This window comes from Crocuta crocuta, unplaced genomic scaffold (genome assembly GCF_008692635.1).
Source record: "Crocuta crocuta isolate KB4526 unplaced genomic scaffold, BGI_CrCroc_1.0 scaffold306, whole genome shotgun sequence".
Taxonomy (NCBI): Eukaryota; Metazoa; Chordata; class Mammalia; order Carnivora; family Hyaenidae; genus Crocuta; species Crocuta crocuta.
The window spans coordinates 861,711-875,089 of record NW_027529630.1 but is presented as its reverse complement, the minus strand read 5'-3'; the positions used below and the strand labels follow the sequence as shown (position 1 = coordinate 875,089).

Here is a 13,379-nt window from a genome sequence, read left to right as displayed (position 1 = left end):
CCAGGAGCCCCTCTTTTTTTTTTTTTAATTAATCTAAATCCTACCTGTAATATTTACTTGGAGGCTTGGTGTTCCCAATAAAGTAATCGCCTCTCCTTTTATTTGAATAGTTCCTGATGAATGCCTCCTTCATGAATCTGTCCCAAGATGTTTAAAAGGGAAGACCTACCTTTTCTGGCCATGAAAGTAGTTTTAGATTCTATCCCTACTTTACCATCTGAATCACCTGCCTCTTCAACACATACTTGCCATACACTCTTCACCATTCATTCATAAAGTTTATTACTATCGTCTATTCCCTGCCTATATGTGGCCTGGGTTAGGCTGGACCCCAGAATACTAAGGGTCTTTGATGAGTGTCATACAAAGAAGTAAGATGCAAAATGGCTTACATTGTAGGAGCGGGGGTGCCTTTGTTTCCACTGCACCAGGAGCAGCTGGGCCACCACCAAAGTAGCGATGAGGATGAGGACCATTTCAGCGTGCATGGCTTCGTGGCCCCGGTGCTTGGCATGCATGCGTGCATGCTCAACCCTGAAAGCCAAACAGATGAGGTGAGTCAGGTCAGGGATGGTGTGATGGTAAAAGAGCAATGCTTTCCAGGGATATCCCACCAGTCCATAGCTCAGAACATATTCTTGTGCTTTGCAGCTACGAGGTACTGTACAAATTAGAGGCTAGAAAAACACACTTTAGAGAACAGGCATTTGGGGATAGAATAGGAGCTCTGTGGGCCCCAGTCAAAAGCTCAGCCTACTAGAGTCAAAGGTGGGTTGTCTGCTGCCCACCCACAAGAGCAGAAACAGCTAACATCTTTCCTGTAGGAAAGAGGTCCCAGGAGAAGCCTGTTGTCGCTGCCCATTTCAGTCCTATCTCAACCTGTCACTGGTAGGAGAAAGTAACCCAAAGAGAAGGTTATTGTCACAAAGTCTCATAATCCTAGTCAGTGATATTTATGACACCAATAAAGAAGTAATACTGCAGACGTGTACTAATTCCAGGGTTAAAGTCTTGCTTTATTTGTCCCACCCTCTCTGTCAAGACCAGGGATCATGAAGACTAGTTAATGTCTGAAAAACCTGGGCTGCTTCAGATTTATACTAATCCAACAGTGACTTTACCATCAGCATCCACAGGTAAACAGCCTCTTCAAGGGCTCAAAGAGGAGTACAGCTGAAAATTCTTATTGTATCTAAGGCTGGCATTCTCTGGTCCAGAGGACTGGCAACAAGTGATTCCCTTGGCCAATACAGGCAAAATGCTTCCTCTACGAACGCAGAATAGACAATCCTACCATTTTGGGTCAGAGTCAGCCAACAGAGAGAAATAAGGAAGGAGTTAGAAAACTAAATATAAATATAGCCTGTAGTCAGGAGCTTTTATGTAAATTCTCCTCACATGGGAGTATTAGGGAGATAGGGATAGGACAACATAAATGGCATCTTCATAAAGTTCCCAAGGGCAATGAGAGACTATGGAAGAAGAACCCAATGCAATGAATTACAGAGAGATAAATGATAAGGCAAAAAGTTAATTGCAGAATTTAGGTGGTGGGTGTAAAGGTGTTTACTGTGTAATTCCTTAAATTTTTCTGAGAGTTTTCATAATAAAATGTTAGGGAGGAAACATAGTGGGGGGAGTGGGCAGCCAAATGTAAGCAGCCAGCCACAGCACCCAAGGGTTTATCCTAGGTAGGAGAATCTGACAAAAAGAAAATATGGAGTAGAAGTCGGAAACTTAGGTTCAGATATTATCCATGTGGCCTTGGCCAAGAAAATTCATATCTCTACATCACAATTTCTTCATTTGTCAAAAGGTGTCCATATCTTTGATGCCTCCCTCATAGGGTTATTGTGAGGATAAGTTAAACTAAAAGGGCAAAGGGCATTTTAAAAACCTAAGCTGTGGTGAATTATAAAGATAACAAGAGATAAATTTCGTGTTCTCAGACAGTATATGACTGAATGGATATACACAATAAAAAAACAAAGAAATATCTAGAAAAGACCAGAGAAGTCATCTGGTTCAGGTTCCCACCCAATGTAAACATTATCTTTATAATCTTTGAATACTTCCACTGGCTGAGAACATTTGCCTCTTAGTAGTTAGAGAACTATGTGTCCAGCACATTGTTTAGAGAACTATGTGTCCAGCACATTGTAGGTGCTCACATGTGTTATGAAGGAATAAAATTCCAATGCTTTACCATCAGAAGTTCACTACACCACAATTATTAAAGATGTCTCTGATAACGAGACAAAATATCTATCGATAGCTCCAATCTGTTGGACCTAATCTTATACTCTGGAACAACAAAGGATATATTCACTCTTCTTTCCCAATGCTACTCTTGGAAAGATTTGTCATGATCTTCTTTAAAAACAAAAACAAACACTATCCTCTTCCTACTATCACTTTTCTGTGCCCTTTTGGGCTAACGGTTCTAGATCTTTTCAACACTATTCATATAATATAATGTGAAAACCATTAAACCTGGTTGCCTTCTTCTAGACATGATCTAGCTGAAGATCTTCTTAATATACAGTGTTTACAACAAAATTAATGTGCACTCAGTGAAGCAGAGCACAGTGGCACTATTACCCCCCTAAAGCAGATAACATATTTCTATGAACATCTTCCAAATTTTGGAATGTTTTGATAGCTGAGTTACACAACTGGTACATATTAAACTAAAGTCACCTAAAATCTTGCTGGGTTTGTCATATAAATTGATATCTTTGCAATTCTTCATTTTTATAATTTAAATGAAGGGGGGTTTTGCACTATTAATAAAGTCTACGTGGTTAAGTTCAGCTCATTGGTCAGCTATCTTGTGAAGTTTGTGGGGTAAGCACTCTGAAAGTTCTTTACTGATGAGTAATCATGACAATATTTGTTGACTCACTCTGGTTACAAAACATGTTAGTAGCAGAGTTGAGATCAGGAGACACATCTCATTTTTCAGCCAGAGCTCTCTGCCCTGTTCATGGATAATGATGATGTTAATGATGATAATCATCTGCAAAGGAGGTTAACACTTACTGGAAGCTTACCACATGCCAGGCATTGTTCTAAGAATTTCACATATATTAATCCCCAGAACAACTCTATGAGGTATATGTACTGTTGTAATCTTCATGGTGCAAACTGGGAAAATTAAGGTAGTAAGAAATTAAGTAACTTGCCCAAGATCACATAGCTAGGAAATGGCAGAACTAGTAGTGTTTAAATCCAAATAAATTGTTTGGTGCAATTACCTATTTACTCCCCAGGACTCAAGGAGCTACCCAGGAGCAACCCAAGTACTGGGAAAGATCCCAAATGACCTGTCCTACTGGTCAACAGTCACTGCCTCCCCATAGCCAAGTTAGCAAAAGGGTAGATATACAACTCTATTAGTAGGACTAATTTACAGTTCCCCGCCTAAGGGGGCCACACTGTCACACTTACCTCCATTGCTCCTCTGGGGAGAGATCTGACATATCAACCTGTAAAAGACACCATGAGAAAAATCCATTACTGTCTTAGAACTATCCCTGTCCAACATAAGGTGCTCATACATTCATCATTATCTTAAAGGAATTACAAGAAGCTTTCAAGTGTTACAATCTATATGGAACCTTCCTCAATACTCTTTCCCACTGATCTCTCCCCTAACCACTTACTTTGTCTCATGTCTATGACTGACAGTATACTGCATGTCTACGCAAGGCAACGAGGATAGGAGAGTAAATATAACTCCTAAGATGCTCACAGCCTAGTCAGGAAGTCACACTATATTATACAGAAAACTTTTTTATTATATGCTGAGGACTAGCTAGGGAAGAATAAAGAAATGGCTTCTGATACCATCTGGGATGTTAGGGATTGGCAAGACTTCCTGGAGCAGATGTGAAATATCATCCAGATGAAAAAATAAGAGAAATAGTGCTCGCTTCGGCAGCACATATACTAAAATTGGAACGATACAGAGAAGATTAGCATGGCCCCTGCGCAAGGATGACACGCAAATTCGTGAAGCGTTCCATATTTTTCACTTCTCCAAAGAGGACATCCAGATGGCCAACAGACACATGAAACGATGTTCAGCATCCCTCCTCATCAGGGAAATACAAATCAAAACCACACTGAGATACCACATCACACCAGTCAGAGTGGCTAAAATGAGCAAATCAGAGAACTCTAGATGCTGGCGAGGATGTGGAGAAACGGGCACCCTCCTACACTGTTGGTGGGCATGTAAACTGGTGCAGCCCCTCTGGAAAACAGTGTGGAGGTTCCTCAGGAAACTAACAATAGAACTCCCCTATGACCCAGCGATAGCACTGCTAGGAATTTACCCAAGGGATACAGAAATGCTGATGCATAGGAGCACATGTACCCCAATGTTCATAGCAGCACTCTCCACAATAGCTAAAACATGGAAAGAGCCTAAGGGTCCATCAACGGACGACTGGATCAAGAAGATGTGGTTTATCTATACCATGGAATACTACATGGCAATGAGAAACAATGAAATCTGGCCATGTGTAGCAACATGGATGGACCTTGAGGGTGTTATGCTGAGCGAAATCAGTCAGGCAGAGAAGGACAAATATCATATGTTTGCACGTACAGGAGGATTAGGAGGAACTTGACGGAGGAACAAGGGGGAGAAGAAGGGCGGAAATGGTGGGGGAAAGGGAGAGAGGCAAACCATGAGAGACTCTTGAATGCTGACAAAAACTGAGGACTGATGGATGTGGGGGGAGGGGGGGATGGGCATGGAGGAGGACACTTGTGGGGATGAGCACTGAGTGTTATGTGGAAACTAATTTGACAATAAACTATTAAAAAAAAAAATATGGACATTAAAAAAAAAAATAAGAGAAATAAATGTTCCAGGCAATGGGACTAACATAAATACAAAGGAATAAAGTTGCATAGCATACAAATAAAGGAGTACATCTAGAGCAAAAAGTATGGATCAGGATTAGTGGGAGATGAAGCTAGATAAAATATTTTGTCATATAATGCCATCTGGCTCTAAATGGCTTCATGGCATCAGGCAGAACATTAGACTAGGGTGAACTAAGCTTTAGTCCCTGCTCTGCTATTAACTAGTAGTATGGCCTCCCAACTTCAAAGTTCTGGTTCTATTTGTTAGTCTTGTCCTCTTTTATTTTTTATTATTATTTTTTTTTTACAAATAGTTTATTGTCAAATTAGTTTCCACAAAACACTCAGTGCTCATCCCCACAAGTGCCCTCCTCCATGCCCATCCCTCCTCCCCCCCACATCCATCAGTCCTCAGTTTTTGTCAGCATTCAAGAGTCTCTCATGGTTTGCCTCTCTCCCTTTCCCCCACCATTTCCGCCCTTCTTCTCCCCCTTGTTCCTCCGTCAAGTTCCTCCTAATCCTCCTATACGTGCAAACATATGATATTTGTCCTTCTCTGCCTGACTTATTTCGCTCAGCATAACACCCTCAAGGTCCATCCATGTTGCTACACATGGCCAGATTTCATTGTTTCTCATTGCCATGTAGTATTCCATGGTATAGATAAACCACATCTTCTTGATCCATTCATCTGTTGATGGACACTTAGGCTCTTTCCATGTTTTAGCTATTGTGGAGAGTGCTGCTATGAACATTGGGGTACATGTGCTCCTATGCATCAGCATTTCTGTATCCCTTGGGTAAATTCCTAGCAGTGCTATTGCTGGGTCATAGGGGAGTTCTATTGTTAGTTTCCTGAGGAACCTCCACACTGTTTTCCAGAGGGGCTGTACTAGTTTACATTCCCACCAACAGTGTAGGAGGGTGCCCGTTTCTCCACATCCTCGCCAGCATCTAGAGTTCTCTGATTTGCTCATTTTAGCCACTCTGACTGGCATGAGGTGGTATCTCAGTGTGGTTTTGATTTGTATTTCCCTGATGAGGAGGGATGCTGAGCATCGTTTCATGTGTCTGTTGGCCATCTGGATGTCCTCTTTGGAGAAGTGTCTGTTCATATCTTCTAGTCTTGTCCTCTTTTAGAAGAGGGTTTCTCAACCTTGGCATTAGAGATATTTGCAACTGGTTAATTCTTTGGTGGGGTGGTTGAATGTTCAAAGTAAAATGGGTAGAACTCTCTTACTGATTCAAATCAGCACATATTTACCAGGCATCCTTTATGTGTATGTACTGTATACTCCCATCACTATTTAGGGAGGGCTTTCTGATTTCTACATGTCCCAGCTAAGTTAAAAAAGAAAACAAAAACCAAAAAACAAAATCTCAAGGCTTCACCCAGCCAATCAGGGTAACAAAGTCAACCACCTCCTCCCTTTTCCTAATTCACATAATGCCTCACAGAATATATTCAGGTGTCCTGACTCAGGCATTCATCTCCCCAGAACAAAAGAGACCCAAGTATCCCAGAAGGACAAGTGGATATAAGAAATGGAAATGCCCACCTGGGCAGTACCTGAACAGAAAATTAAGGACCACATTTCTAAAGAAACAATCCAATACGGGTTTCATACTACCTAGCAAAACTTCTTTCCATTTTTCCAACTTGGACCAAACCAAACCAGTCTATTCACTATCCCAAAACATGTGGGTCTCATTCCTGTTTCTAGCCTTTGCATATCGTTCCTTCTGCTTGCCATGTTTCTCTCTCTTCTTTCCCATCCAAGCCCAACTTGTCCTTTGAAAACCCAGCTGCAATTTCACCTTCTCTGGAGAAGCTTTCCCTGATCTTCTAGCTTAGTGAATTTAGCCCTCTGCTTTAAGCATGGATTTTTCTCCTTCTTACTCAAAGTGTGGCACAAATCTAGTGTCAACATTATCTAGGTGCTTGTTAGAAATGCAGAATCTTAGGGGCACCTGGGTGGCTCAGTCGGTTGGGCGTCCGACTTCGGCTCAGGTCATGATCTTGCAGTCTGTGGGTTTGAGCCCCGCATTGGGCTCTGTGCTGACAGCTCAGAGCCTGGAGCCTGTTTCAGATCCTGTGTCTCCCTCTCTCTCTGCCCCTTCCCTGCTCATGCTCTGTCTCTGTCTCTCAAAATAAATAAAGGTTTAAAAAGTTAAAAAAGAAGAAGAAGAAGAAATGCAGAATCTTAGGCATCACTCCAGACCCACTGATCAGAATCCTTTACAAAAAAAAAAAAGCTTATTATGAGCATGAGTGTGTGAACATGGGGAGAGGCAGAGAGAGTAGAGAGAGAGAATCCTTAGCAGGCTGTGTGCTGTCAGTACAGAGCCTGACACAGGGCTTGATCCCACAAACTGTGAGATCATGACCTGAGCTGAAATGAAGAGTCAGATGCTTAACTGACTGAGGCACCTAAGCACCCCCAGAATCCTCCTTTTAATAAGATGATTTGTATGCACATTATATTTTAGAAGCACTGTTCTATACCACTCATTCATAGTCTTATGTTGTCTTAGACATGACTGCCAAGTGATCTAACTGCTTCTTAAGGCCAGGACCAGGACTCAGAGCACCTGGGGGGCTCAGTCGGTTAAGCGTCCGACTTCAGCTCAAGTCATGATCTCACGGTTCATGGGTTCAGGCCCCGCATCAGGCTCTGTGCTGACAGCCAGCTCAGAGCCTGGAGCCTGTTTCAGATTCTGTGTCTCCCTCTCTCTCTGACCCTCCCCTGTTCACGCTAAGGGGGAAAAAAAAAAAAAAAAAAAGCCAGGACCAGGACTAAGGTGGGGGTAAGCAAGGGACCTAGAGCTCAAAACTGGAGGGACTCATTGTCAGGTACTGATCCTCCACTTGCATGACCTTGAATGTGAGAGCCTCCTTAAAGTTTGCAACCTAAGTGCCTTGTTTCTTCACCCTATTCCTAGCCTGCTTATGTAGATCTTGCTCCCATCCCATAAACCTGGAAGATCCCACAGAGCCAAGGAGAATACACTGCTTTGTGTGTTTCAAGGAGAACAGAACAGAGCTGAGCATATACTAAGCATTCAATGAGTACCGGGGGAACTGAACAGAATTCTCTCCAATATGATAATAAGTATGCTGATTAACCAGCACCCCACCTGGAGATGCTTAAATGGGAGTATAAACAGACACCTGAAAAATACTTAATAAGAATCTGGGAAAGAAGTATCCATTTGACACCAGGAAGCAGACAGAAAATTATGTTTAAAAAACTACATGTCAAAACAAAACAAGACAAAACAAACTAGCAAAACTACATGTTCAGAGAAGCAAGACAAGTCCATTGAAGGAAAAACTAAGGAAGATTCAGAGAACTAGGCCAGGCACGGGAGTGCTTCTCCATGAGATAGTGGTCAAGCATGCTACTGCCTACACAGTCTATACTGTCTCTCCATTTGGAAAATAGAAAATAAGACTTCTAATTTCATTGTGGGGCTGTGAGGTTAAGAACATTCCAGGTGACCATGCAATTTCATTGCCTTTCCTCCTGGGAGAGTGCAAGTACTTTATATAAAGTAACAGGAGAAGCTGCAGAACCAAATGCTAGTGAAGCACAAAACAGTAATGCTTTCAGAGCCTCAGAGAATACAGTGCAGAAAGGCAAACACTAAGGATGAGATTAGACTTGGGCTTAGAGGATCATTTAGCACTTTATGGAGTACCATGAATGCTAAGAGTAAAGAAAGATATGATTTGGCTTTAATATTTGCCTCCTGAACCAAGCAATTATTTACATTAATACCAAACTGGTCTTAAAGTGCAAGTGGAAAGACAAGGAAAGCTCTAAATTACAACTATAATTAACCTGTTCCATCTGGAAATATAGCTTTATTTGCTCCCTCATTAATGACTTTATTCATCTAGATCGAAGCAGTTAAGTCAGTCTGACTGTGCCCTGTCCAGAGCTCAGGTTAGCCAATTAGGGAGGCTCTCCCGGCATGGTTACTGATTGATGGGCTCACATCCAACTCCCAAGACCCACATACTGAAATGATTTCTTGTCAATCAATCATTCCCCTCCTAGAAGCTCACAAGGCCCCTAGTCATGACAATCTACCTAAGTCCAGACTTGAAAGAAGTTAAGCCAAAAATGTCAGGCAGAGGGCAAGAGAAAATGTCATAAAAAGGGAAAATGCTCAGATGTAAAAGACTCAGGGACCCACCCATGTAACTCCACAAATAGGCCTCCTGTCCCATCCCCTCAAATATCAGATCCCCTCTGGTCTCTGAGTCTTTACACAGGCTGGGGATTTTGTCCATTAAGGCCCTCTGGTCCACCAAGCCACGTTCTGCCTTCGTACAAAATGGTGGCCAAATCCTCCTGGCTCCAGGAAGGTTCTTTAGACTGACTCCATTCAGTGAAGAAACAAACATCTACTGCCTTGCTGAACATGGGTCACAGCCCAGCAGCATCAACACCCTGAGAGCTTATTAAGAAACAGAATCTCAGACTCCATCCGAAACCTCCTGAATCAGAATCTACACTTAATAAGATAGCCAGGTAATTCACAAGCCCATTAAAGTTTGAGAAGCATTGCTACTGCTGCTACTGCATTCCAGCGCTCACATTTACAATGCTAAGTCATTGTAATCAGTGCGTAGAGCACCTGATTTTTTAAAATGTTTTATTTCATTTTTGAGACAGAGACAGAGCATGACGGGGGTAGGGGCAGACAGACAGAGACACACAGAATCTGAAGCAGGCTCCAGGCTCTGAGCTGTCAGCACAGAGCCCGACACGGCGCTTGAACCCACGAACCATGAAATCATGACCTGAGCCAAAGTTGGAGTTGGGAGTCTTAACCAACTGAGCCACCCAGGAGCCCCTCACCTGATTATTTTAATAACAGCTTTTCTGAGATCTAACTCACATTTCCGTAAAATTCACCCATTTAAAGTGTACTACTCAGTGCTTTTTAGTATATTCACAAAGTTGTGCCATCACCACTGTATAAGTTTGAAACATTTTACCACCGTAAAAAGAAACCACCTACCAGTTAGCAGTCACTCTCCATCCTCCCCCAGCCCAAGAAGACACTCATTTACTCTCTGTCTCTATCTATAGATTGCCTACTCTAGACATTTCATAAAAATGGGATCCTACAATGTGGTCTTTTGAGATTGGCTTCTTTCACTTAGCATGTTTCCAATGTTCATCAGGTTGTAGCATGTACTGTAGTTCATTCCTTTTTATTGCTAAATAACACTGCACTGTATGGATATACCACATTATATCTATCCACTCATCAGTTAATGGACATTTGGGTTGTTTATACTTTCTGGATATTAAAAATAATGCTGTTATGAACATTCATCTACAAGCTTTTGTGTAGACATGTTTTCATTTCTCTTGAGGATATTATACCTAGGAGTGAAACTGTTAGGTCATATGGTAACTCTATGCTGAGGAATTGCCAAACTGCTTTCCACAGCAGCTGCACCATTTTACATTCTACCAGCACTGCGTGAAAGTTCCAATTTCTCCACATCCTCAACAGTACTTGTTATTCTCTTTTTCATAAATGCATCCAAGTAGGTGGAAAATGGTTTCACTACGTGATTTCAATTTTGCATTTCCCTAATGGGGAAATGTTTATTGGCCATTTATATATCTTAACTTTAGAGAAAAGTTTATTCAGATCTTTGTCCATTTTTTAAAAATAGACTTTTTTAGAGGAGTTTTAGGCTCACAGCAAAACTGAATGGAAAATACAGAGACTGCCCACATATCCCTTACACCCAAATACACGTGGCCTTCTCCATTATCATCATCCCCCACCAGAGTAGTACATTTGTTCCAACTGATGAATCTACACGGACACATCATTTCACCCAAAGTTCACCTTAACAAATATATAGCCTATAAGGACATGTACACAACATTCAAGTATCATAGAGAGTAGTTTCATGTCCTAAAAATTCTGTGTTCTGCTTATTTATCATTCCATCCTCCCCTAGCCCCTAGCAAACATGTAACTTTTTACTGTCTCTGTGGTTTTGCCTTTTCTAGAATGTCATATAGTTAAAATCGTATGTAGCCTTTTTACATTGGCTTCTTTCACTTAGTAATATGCATTTAAGGCTCCTCTGTTTTTTCACGGTTTGACTGCTCATTTCTTCTTAGTGAATAATATTCTATTGTCTGGATAGACCACAATTTATTTATCTTCTCACCTACTGAAGGATATCTTGGTTACTTCCAACATTTGGCAACTACGAATAAAGCTGCTATAAACATCTGTGTGGAGGTCTCTGTGTGGACATAATAGTGTGTTTAACTTTGTTCTTCTCCTTTAATACTGTATTAGCTATTCTGGGTCTTTTGCTTCTCCATATAAAGTTTAGAATCAGTTTGTCAATATCCATAAGGTAACTTGCTGGGATTCTGATAGGCATTGTACTAAATCTGTAAATCAAGTTGGTAAGAATTGACATCTTCACAACATTTAATCTTTCAATACCTAAACACGGAATATCACTCTATTTAATTAGTTCTTCTTTAATATTTTGATCAGAGCTTCACAGTTTTCCTGATATAGATCCTATAAACATTTTGCTAGATTTATGCTAGTATTTATGCTAGGATGTCATTCTCACGGAGCTAAAGTAAATGGTATTGTGTTTTTAATTTCAAATTCCACTTGTTCACTGCTGATATATAAGAAAGCAATTGGCTTTTTTATATTAACATTGCTGGATTTATACTATCCTGAAATCTTGCTATACTCAAATAATAGTTCCAGGATGTTTTTTGTTGACATTTTTCAATTTTCTATATAGACAATTATGTTATCTCTGAACAAAGATGGTTTTACTTCTTCCCTCCAAATTTGTATACATTTTACTCCCTAGGCCTTCCACACAGTATGATGTTGAAAAGTATGGTGAGAGGACACACCATTTACCTTGTTCTTAACCTTACTGGGAAAGTTTCAAGTTTCTCACCATCAAATATGATGTTAGCTGTAAATTATTTGTAGATATTCTTTATCAAGTTGATGAAGTTCCTCTCTATTTTTAGTCTTCTGAGAATTTTAATCTTAAATGGGCATGGGATTTTGTCAAAAGCTTTTTCTGTATCTATTCATATATTTATGTAATTTTTCTTCTTTAGCCTATTGATGTGATGGATTACATTAATTGGTTTTCAAATGTTGAACCAACTTGCACACCTGGAATAAATCCCACTTGATCATGATGTATGATTCTTTTTATACACAGATTTAATTTGTTAATATTTTTTTTATTTTAAATTGATGTTCATGAGACATTGGTCTGTACTTTCTTGAACTGCCCCCTTTGATTTAGTAAATTGTGTCTTTTTTTTTTTTTAATTTTTTTTTAATGTTTTATTTACTTCTGAGAGAGAGAGACAGCCTGAATAGGGGAGGGTCAGAGAGAGAGGGAGACACAGAATCCAAAACAGCCTCCAGGCTCTGAGCTAGCTGTCAGCACAGAGCCCAATGCAGGGCTCGAACCCACGAACCGTGAGATCATGACCTGAGCCGAAGGCGGACGCTTAACCTACTGAGCCACTGAGGTGCCCCTATCCTCTTTTTTCATAGTTACCCTAGCTACAGACCTACCAGTTTTATCAATCTTTTCAAAGAATCAGTTTTTGATTTTGTTGATTTTTCTCTACTTATTTCCTGTTTACAATTCATTGATTTCTGCTCTGTTTTTCATGATTTCTTTTCTTCTGCTTACTTTGGTTTTAATTAGCTCTTTTCTCTAGTTTCGAAAGATGAATCCTTAGGTGATCGATTCTAGATCTTTCTTTCCTCTAAGCACTGCATTTACTGCATCCCACAAATTTTGGTAAGTTGAGTTTGCGTTTTCATTTAGTTCAAATATACCTAAATTTGTCTTGAGATTTCTTCTTGTTCCATGTGTTATTTAGAAGCGTGCTGTTTAATCTTCAAGTATTTGTGGATTTTCTTTTTTTTTTTTATGTTTATTTTTGAGACAGACACAGAGCACAAGAGAGGGAGGGGGAGAGAGAGAGAGGGACACACCAGATCTGGCAGGCTCCAGGCTCCAAGCTGTCAGCACAGAGACTGATGCAGGGCTCAAACTCATGAACCATGAGATCATGACCTGAGCCGAAGTCAGATCTTAACTGACTGAGCCACACAGGTGCCCCAAGTATTTGTGGATTTTCTACCTATCTTTCTCTTACTGATTTCTAGCTGAATTCCATTGTACTCTGACAGCAAACAATGTGTTTCCTGTTCTTTTAAATTTGTTGTGTTTTATGGCCTACTTTGTGGTCTATCTTGGTGAATGTTCCGTGAAAACTTGAAAAGAATGTCCATCTAATTCTGCTGTTGTTAAATGAAGCAGATGTCCATTATATACAGTTGATTGATGGTGTTACTGAATTCAGCTATGTACTTACAGACTTTCTGTTGGCTGAATCTGTCCATTTCTGACAGAGGAATGTTGAGCTTTCCAACTATAA

General features: G+C 40.5%; 1 protein-coding gene and 1 non-coding gene across 2 annotated transcripts in view; one reads left to right on the top strand and one right to left on the bottom strand.

Moving 5' to 3' along the window:
- The window catches only part of RNF121 (ring finger protein 121), a 77,324-nt gene that overhangs the window by 48,043 nt on the left and 15,902 nt on the right, over positions 1–13,379 (bottom strand). Inside the window, exons 2-3 of the mRNA XM_077762196.1 lie at positions 3,451–3,488; positions 393–534 (exon numbers count right to left, since the gene is read on the bottom strand). Of these exons, the coding sequence (XP_077618322.1) occupies positions 393–534; positions 3,451–3,488 (180 nt within the window). The remainder of the gene's footprint in view (positions 1–392; positions 535–3,450; positions 3,489–13,379) is intronic.
- On the top strand, positions 3,928–4,034 carry LOC144230058 (U6 spliceosomal RNA). Its single transcript, XR_013334676.1, has one exon. It is a non-coding gene; the product is annotated as a U6 spliceosomal RNA (small nuclear RNA).